This window comes from Nematostella vectensis, chromosome 6 (assembly GCF_932526225.1).
Source record: "Nematostella vectensis chromosome 6, jaNemVect1.1, whole genome shotgun sequence".
Taxonomy (NCBI): domain Eukaryota; kingdom Metazoa; phylum Cnidaria; class Anthozoa; order Actiniaria; family Edwardsiidae; genus Nematostella; species Nematostella vectensis.
In genome coordinates, this window is record NC_064039.1 from 12,589,042 (window position 1) to 12,597,414 (window position 8,373).

Here is an 8,373-nt window from a genome sequence, read left to right on the forward strand (position 1 = left end):
GCACTGTTCCTACCGCCCCTGGCTAAACATTGGCGAAAAGTGATCGCATTAAAAAGATAAAAAACAAAATTCAAAACCAAAATAAAAACAACAGAGTCCAAACACGCGCATTCCTTTTTAGATTTGACCACCTCCACTTTCATTTTTCAACTTTTTCATTCAGTGCTTACTCAGATAACAAATAATGGCTGCTCTGCAAAGAGGCGTTCACCCTCGGGTTGCAGTGTAACAAGTTTGTCTAGAGCCAATTAAACCAACAGAGGCACACTTTGGAAAAAAAATAAAGAGAAAAAGGTTGAACGACATCATTCTTTAAGGCCAGTGAAGTGTTTAGAAGGCGTTCAAGCGTGCAAATATTTGAAGACGTGTAATCAAAACTGTACCACGAATACTAACTTAGACGTTATTCCATACTTATCTTGCCCTAATTGGCTTAGTAAGAAAAACAAGAAAGTCGCATCACCAGCCACACTGATTCACTAACCAACAAAAGAGCAACCAGTTGAAAGAGAGATATTTACGCATTCGTCGCACAAGATCATTGGTGGTTTAATGTACACTAAAAAAAGCTCACTGTCATAATACCACAATGCAGCCAATCGATGACACAAAACTAGGGGTGATGTGAAAATATTGAAATATTTCACAGGTAGCGGATTGCTTGGATTGTAGGTAATATTTGTGCATTATTGATAGAATGAAAGGAGAATAAAGCTTGGCAAGAGAGCTTCGTCATTCTGCCAAAGCCATTGAGTGTGAACCCAAGTGATCCTTTGACTTAAAGGTAAGCCTACTCGTTGACCTTATACGCGCTAATTGTATTAGGCAATCAATCTATTGACCAATCGTGTTGGAACTTCACGCATCTTTTACTTTAACTACCTTTCTTCTGTTCAATTATCCGTTTTTGAATGAATTAAACCAAGTGGCCTTCTTCTACGGTTGTTGTTGCAATCAATCTATTGACCAATCATGTTAGAACTCCACGCTTCTTCCACTTTTACTACCTTTTATTCAATTAACCGTTTTTTAATAAATTAAACCATGTGACCTTTTGATACGGTTTTTAATACTGATAGGTTAATCGTCTCACGCATCTATTAGATAATCCACTCTCATCTCTCTACCTATCATCATCTTCTAACTTTTACGATATTCAAATATCGAATCCGTTTTTTCATTGGCTTTTGGCCTTTTCAATCGCATTACCATTTGTTTTGCCTTCAACTGACTTTGCTTTTGATCAGACACTTTTGCATGATTAAAACCATATTTAAACCATGTAAAAAACGGTTGCATGTAAATGCAATTAAGAATGTGCTTTGTCTTTAACTTAGAGCTACTGCTTCTCTTTTTAAGATTTCCCCCTCATAAAATGAATCATCTTTCTAACGTTTGATGTTTTCTTAATTTTACTACTCAGTTTTAGCTTGGCAATCGCAATTACGATACGAACTACTTTTTTTGTTCTCTTTTGTGTATTCTTATACAGGTCTTGTTGACACAATCTCTTAAAATGAAGTACTTTCTGTTGATGTGCCTTGTCTTCGGACTGTCGGCTTTTATGGTCAAGGCCGAGGAGGAAGGTAGGCGAACACTGCCCGAAACTACACCGACATTCCCCGAACAGAAATTATACCGACATTCCCCGAACACTTACACAATCTTCCCCGGAATTCCTCCAAGTTGGATTTGAGACTTTGTTTGTACATTACTGGTTAAAGGGGCAGTCGCACCGGTAGCGGAATTTTTCAAGAATGCTACCGTCACCAATCCAGCATAGAGAAAAACTACTGGACACTACTAAAAGCTGTTTGATTGTCTTCTTGTGAGTAAATTCGGCGCGATGAAACGGATTTCACATCTACATACTCTTTCAGCCGTCTATTTCGCTCTCAAGAAATGACGATTCCACGGTGTATTTTCACTTCGAAACGTGCGACTGCCCCTTTAATTTTTTTTAGGAATGTAAATTTGTTTAAACTTTCCATAAGTTATCTAAAAAAAGTCTGAATTTTTATTTTAAATAAGCCAAATCTGCAAATGGTTGGTTACGCCTCCAAATGGAAACGTTGCACTATGCATAATTAATAGTTTAACAAATTTTAATGAATACCAGCTTGATTGTTGTCTGTAACCGTAGTCGTGTAGAAAAAACATACAAGAAAACAGGTACAACGCAATTCAATCAATAGAAAAAGCTTTTCTTAGCCTGCGAATTCTGGAAACTCAGGGTTTTTTTCCTTTCCTGAATGTAAACATAAAAAAGAAATGAATCTCCGAGTATGTAATTGGTAAAATGATATTCTATCATTCTGGTCGTCTACATATCTTGACATTCTCGTTTAAAAAGCAGGTGACTCGCATTCTTTACGAGTTTTCTGTGGGCCGCGTGGACAGATGAAGAATAGCCTAAAACATCCCACATGAATACTATTCGCGTGATATATTGGAAGAATCAAGATACTTTACCTTTTAATGGCTCAGAGGATCTCATGGGCAAGTTAGATGCGCAGCAGATGCCGTTGCCCCTTCACATAGTACATTTGAGTAGTACAGTGCCATCTTCCCCTTTCAACCCAACCAGAGTTTATTTTCATTTTTAGGAAGCAAGGGCAAGGGTAATACTTATCGAATAGGTCTCTAGATTGTTCTATGGCTTCATTGAAGACCAAAACTTCCCCACATTGTTTTTGTTTTGTCATCCGCAAACATATTTCGGAGAAAAATGTGTGCTGAACCTTAAAGTTATCAATTGTCATTTCATAGCTTTCTTTTGAGACCACTTTGGTGCAGGTATATGTTACGCCTTTTTATAAAAAGGGAGTTAAACAAAAAACGACAAAATTGGCACTTATCATAGGGAACCTAACATATGGACCGTCATATTGAATTTTGTCATTAAATTGTTTTATTATATGGCTACGATAGTACGCGCGCTGTGATTGGCTAATTTGTAGTCGTGACATTCCCGTATTGCCCGTCTCTGAGGGCATTACGGAATTCCGAATTGCCCTACGAATTTTTTTTCACAATCTTCTGTTTTTTGAAATTTTTCCACCTTCAAACTGCAAAACGAGCGACAGCGAACATTCGAGTAGCGAATTCTAACACCCAGAAGAAACAGAAATGTTTAATCAGCGGGCCGTCGACAGTGCTGGATAACGTATGCGCATGCGCGTGCTCTGGCGAAAAAAAAAACAAAATCTCAGTGTTGAATCGTTCAAGAAAAGGTACGAAAGGCTGACATTATAATGGCATTATAACCATACTGTACAGGAGATGACAGATTTGTGTGACAATGAGGGAGTCATGAAGAAAATTATAGCCTTTTGTTTGGTCTAGTTTTCTTAGCATTCGTCAAAATCAGCACTGTCCGGGCCGGGCCGTCTTTTTCAGTATTCGGAGCGGGACATATTGTGAGCTTTTTTGTGTTGCTTTGTTCGGTTACACGAATTTCGTGTAAAACCAAAGCCACAAAAAAAAAAAAAAAAAAAAAAAAGAAACAAACAGGTTTATTATCCTGAAGAGATTGAAGAGGAAAATTTTGACAAAAAAAAAAAAACAATAAGATCACGAGCCGCCACCGATAGCCAAGAAATACAAAGCTCGGATAAACAAACAAATGAATAAGTAACAAGGGATGTAAAGACCCAGAAAAGTCTCTTTAAGAAAAGTACTACCTGTTATTTGTAAATGCAATATTTCCATCAAATCAAAAAGCAGCACAAAGCGATTGGCCTTTTCATTTTACTTCAGAAATTTGTTCTCTACATAACGTGTAGTTTTCGAACTAAACAGGCCATTCATGCCGTGAAGACTGACAACTCACCTTTCTTTGTTATTGTTTGGATCAACTTCACCTATGATAAACGCTGTGTCTACTTGCACGGCTTCCGGTAAAAGAGGAAAAAAACTAGCTGCACGGCTGTCTCCCATTTTTCGATTTTTAGCCTAAATAACAAGTTTCTGGCTTTGAAACACTTCCAGGATTATTAAGAACAGCCAAGAGATGTTTTTAGCTTGAAAAGCTGTGCATTGAGTGACCCGCAAATGCTCGAACCAGTATGAACGAAGCGTGAAGTTCGACACCTCGTTTTCGCCATAACAGCTGTGCAAGGAGAAAGAAAGTAGATGCACTTCCCTTTTTTCTTTTTCCCATTAAGCCAAAATGAAAAGCTCTGACTTTAAAAAACTCCCACCGTTGTTTAGAACCGTCAAACGATGATGGCTTCGAGCTTGAAAAAATTCGCAAAAGGCGACATGCGAGTGCTCGGCACATAATGAACGATGCATGCCGAGCATTTGCGGGCCGCTTGTTGCATAGCTTTTTCAGGTTAAAAATCGTCGCTTGGTTGTTCTAAATAATCGTGGAAGTGTTTTAAAGCCAGAAACTTGTTATTTAGGCTAAAAATCGAGAAAACTGGAGACAGCCGTGTAGCTAGTTTTTTTTCCTCCTTTACCGGAGGCCGTGCAAGTAGACACAGCGTATGATAAAACCTGTAGCTTTCAAATGTCGTCTAATTACTTGTTGTTGAATCTTTTCACTCATTTACATTTTTGATTTGGCAGCGCGCGAGTGTTTCTTGTTTTCCCGCCTTTTTTAAATCGATCGATAAACTAATCGATATTCGCGCGAAAGCGAAAGTTGATTTGTTTTCTTGTCATTTTTATTTTAAAAAGCCATATAATAAACAACTTACTAACCTCGACCGTTCGGTCATACCGGGGAATATCAGACCTCGGCTTTGGCGCATCGACCTTGCAAAGCCTCGGTCGATACGCCAAAACCTCAGTTTGATATTTCCCGGCATGACCTCACACTCTCGGTTAGTAAGTAGTTAGCATCGGCAAAATAAATCCAAGATGGTAAACGGGAAGGAAATGAAAGAGCGCCTCGCCAGCGCACCTCAGATTTTTTCCTTGAGCTAAAGGCTCACAGGTGCAAGGAGTCTTCTATTCAATTTAAAAAAGTTCACAGTATACAATACAGTTCTTTTACATGGACTTGATTTGTATATATTTTTTTGTGAAACCTTTTTCTACAACTCAACAGACTTTTAGTACATGAATATTAAACGTTTTGACGTACATAGCGGTCAGTAAAAAGCATACTGTTATCCATGAGTCGAATTTAAAAATTTCTAGCCAAAATGCTCGATTTCTGGCTAGCCTTTCTAACAAAGCCTGTTTCATATAGATAACGTATCTGACATAGCTCCTGATTCCTAGATAACCTACATAATTTCTAAGCAAAATGCTCTTGATTCCTTTCTAATTTAACAAACCTTGATCTCTAGCTAGCTTAGTCAACAGAGCCCTCGAGTTCTAGTTAACTTATCTAACAGAGCCCTCGAGTTCTAGTTAACTTATCTAACAGAGCCCTCAGGTTCTAATTAACTTATCTAACAGAGCCCTCGAGTTCTAGTTAACTTATCTAACAGAGCTCTCGAGTTCTAGTTAACTTATCTAACAGAGCCCTCGAGTTCTAGTTAACTTATCTAACAGAGCCCTCGAGTTCTAGTTAACTTATCTAACAGAGCCCTCGAGTTCTAGTTAACTTATCTAACAGAGCCCTCGAGTTCTAGTTAACTTATCTAACAGAGCCCTCGAGTTCTGGTTAACTTATCTAACAGAGCTCTCGAGTTCTAGTTAACTTATCTAACAGAGCCCTCGAGTTCTAGTTAACTTATCTAACAGAGCCCTCGAGTTCTAGTTAACTTATCTAACAGAGCCCTCGAGTTCTAGTTAACTTATCTAACAGAGCCCTCGAGTTCTAGTTAACTTATCTAACAGAGCCCTCGAGTTCTAGTTAACTTATCTAACAGAGCCCTCGAGTTCTAGTTAACTTATCTAACAGAGCCCTCGAGTTCTAGTTAACTTATCTAACAGAGCCCTCGAGTTCTAGTTAACTTATCTAACATAAGCCTCGTTCCCTAGCTAAGCCCGAGGCTGAAGCCGAGGAGAAGGACACTGGTGACTTTGATGATGATGTTGCTGATGATGCCAGCGATGGAGAGGACAGCAGCGAGGGTGATGATGACGATGAGCCAGAGTCAGGTACGTACTGATGATGATGCTGATGATGCTGATGATGCTGCTGCTGCTGCTGCTGCTGATGATGATGATAATGATGATGATGTGATGATGATGATGATGATGATGATGATGATGATGATGATGATGATGATGATGATGATGATGATGATGATGATGATGCTGATGATGATGATGATGATGCTGCTGCTGCTGCTGCTGATGATGATGATGATGATGATGATGATGATGATGATGATGATGATGATGATGAAGAAGAAGAAGAAGAAGAAGATGATGATGATGATGATGATGATGATGATGATGATGCTGATGATGATGATGATGACAAATGTTGACGATGATAATGTTGATGATGATGATGATGGTTAGTATTGAGTATGGTGATGACAAATATTGACGATAGATGATACGTATTGAAGTTGATGATGATGAAGATAGTGATGAGTATTGATGATGGTGATGATAATGATAATAATGAGCATCGATTGTGATGATGATGAGAATCGCGGATGATGATGATAATGACAAATGGTGAGCTCGCGTTAGACGTTGATGATAAGGTTATGGTAGGCCCGAGCTATTTGTGCACTGGTTGATAATGGTGTGTACTTGGATGATAGTGGTTGCGCAGCTACCGATGGTGATAATGACAAAAAAGCCATTCAAGATGATGATGAGACCAGTCAGACACAAATTTTAATACATGTGGGATACCTGCGTCACGATATACTGTCAAGAGAATTCGCAATACAAGTTTTTTTTCGGAAAGTCTCTTGTCGATATTACGCCATATTTCTATGATGGCTCACGGTATTACACAAATGATTGAACTTCAGTCGTCACATCACTGATGATGTTCCCTTTAGGAGATGGTGATGTTGGTGATGATGAGGAGGAGGATGATGACGATGATGATGATTCCGAGGACTCTGATGACGGTGAGACCAAGGATGAGAGTCCTAAGGGAGAGAAAGACGATGATGACGACAAGGAGGAGAAGAAGGAAGACGAGAAGAAGGAAGACGAGAAGAAGGAAGACGAGAAGAAGGAGGAAGAGGTATGTTATCTTACCCCATGGCTACTAAGATATTAGAGAAGGGGGGTAAAGTGGGGAGAAAAGTGCTATATGGGGGATGGGGAGATGAGATACTTGGCATTCTTGGGCTCTTCTCCCCCCCCCCCCTCCCATCCCATACTCCAATAACCGTGCTACCCTGTGTACACCTCTTGGTACCGCACCCGACACAATGAGGCTCAAACACAGAAACAAAATACAGCATTACTTTAAAATATTATGATGTAATATTAATTTTCGGGCTCGAACTTCCCTTCTTCAGGGCCATAGCAGGGGGCACTGGGGGCATGTGCTCTTGAGAGCCGTAGCAGGGGGTGGGGCACTTAGGGACACGTGCCCCCCCCAATAATTTTAAAAATTATAAGAAAATGTCCAGGAGGGACCAACGTGGCCAGCTACGGCTCTGCTCTTTTAAACCACGGGCAAACTAGCTTTTTGCCAAGGGGGGGAGGGGGGGGAATGGCCCATTATTTTACCTTTCGTAACGATTTCGGTATGAACAGACACAATGAAAAAAAAGGCAGCCAAAGTGGGGGGGAGGGGGGGGGGGTTAAACCCCCTACCCCCCTCTCGTTAATTACTGAATACTGATGTTAATAAATCTGTCAACAGGACAAGCCCGCCCCCAAGGCTGAGGAGAAGCCCGCTGAGAAGGCCGAGGAGAAGAAGGAATAAGTCAGTCGTTTCCGTGCGGTAGAAATTTAAGAAGAAAAGCAACAGAATGCCATTTCTATTTTTTTTTTTTTGCTTTCTTTCGGATTTTGATTTTTGTTTCTTTTAAAGAAACACCGTCTTTTAAAGTCGTTTTCTACAATGTAGGAAGAATGTTCCGCGTATATTGGTGTCCTTGTTTGTATCATATCCCGGTTGTTTACATGTGACTCTTTCCCTCTTGTAATTTCAAAAGTGTGCGTAATAAAGACGAACAAACAAACAAAAAACGCAAAATGTGTAAAATATTTATATATTTTTCCGGGAAGTAGAGGGGTATCAGGACCGTAGTAGGGGTGGGGCAATGGGGGCACGTGCCCCCCCCCCCCAATATTTTCAAACATTATAAGGAAATAACCAGTAGGGGCGTGGCTGTGCCCCCCCCCCCCATTGTTTTCCTAATGTTTCTGTATTGTGCTCCCCAATAATTCGAGGCCTGCTACAGCTATGAGTATGAGGAGGTAGAAGATCTAGAGGCCATTACATGCCTGACAACTCTCCCGGTTTTTAGCCTTTATCGCACGGCA

At 40.0% G+C, this 8,373-nt stretch overlaps 1 protein-coding gene across 1 annotated transcript; it reads left to right on the forward strand.

Moving 5' to 3' along the window:
- Positions 1 to 644: 644 nt before the first annotated feature.
- Positions 645 to 8,076, forward strand: LOC116604095 (phosphopantothenoylcysteine decarboxylase subunit VHS3-like). Its single transcript, XM_048728648.1, has 5 exons — positions 645 to 784; positions 1,493 to 1,586; positions 5,941 to 6,060; positions 6,927 to 7,117; positions 7,748 to 8,076. Exons 2-5 carry the CDS (start codon positions 1,517 to 1,519, stop codon positions 7,808 to 7,810), a joined length of 444 nt encoding a protein of 147 aa, XP_048584605.1. The 5' UTR covers positions 645 to 784; positions 1,493 to 1,516; the 3' UTR covers positions 7,811 to 8,076.
- The last annotated feature ends 297 nt before the right edge of the window (positions 8,077 to 8,373 follow it).

What these genes read in the sequence shown, in the direction of transcription:
- LOC116604095 (XM_048728648.1), top strand. Translation starts at nt 1,517, where the DNA reads ATGAAGTACTTTCTGTTGATGTGCCTTGTCTTCGGACTGTCGGCTTTT. An exon ending in GGTCAAGGCCGAGGAGGAAG is followed by an intron (nt 1,587 to 5,940) that starts GTAGGCGAACAC and finishes CTCGTTCCCTAG; the next exon opens with CTAAGCCCGAGGCTGAAGCC. An exon ending in ACGAGAAGAAGGAGGAAGAG is followed by an intron (nt 7,118 to 7,747) that starts GTATGTTATCTT and finishes ATCTGTCAACAG; the next exon opens with GACAAGCCCGCCCCCAAGGC.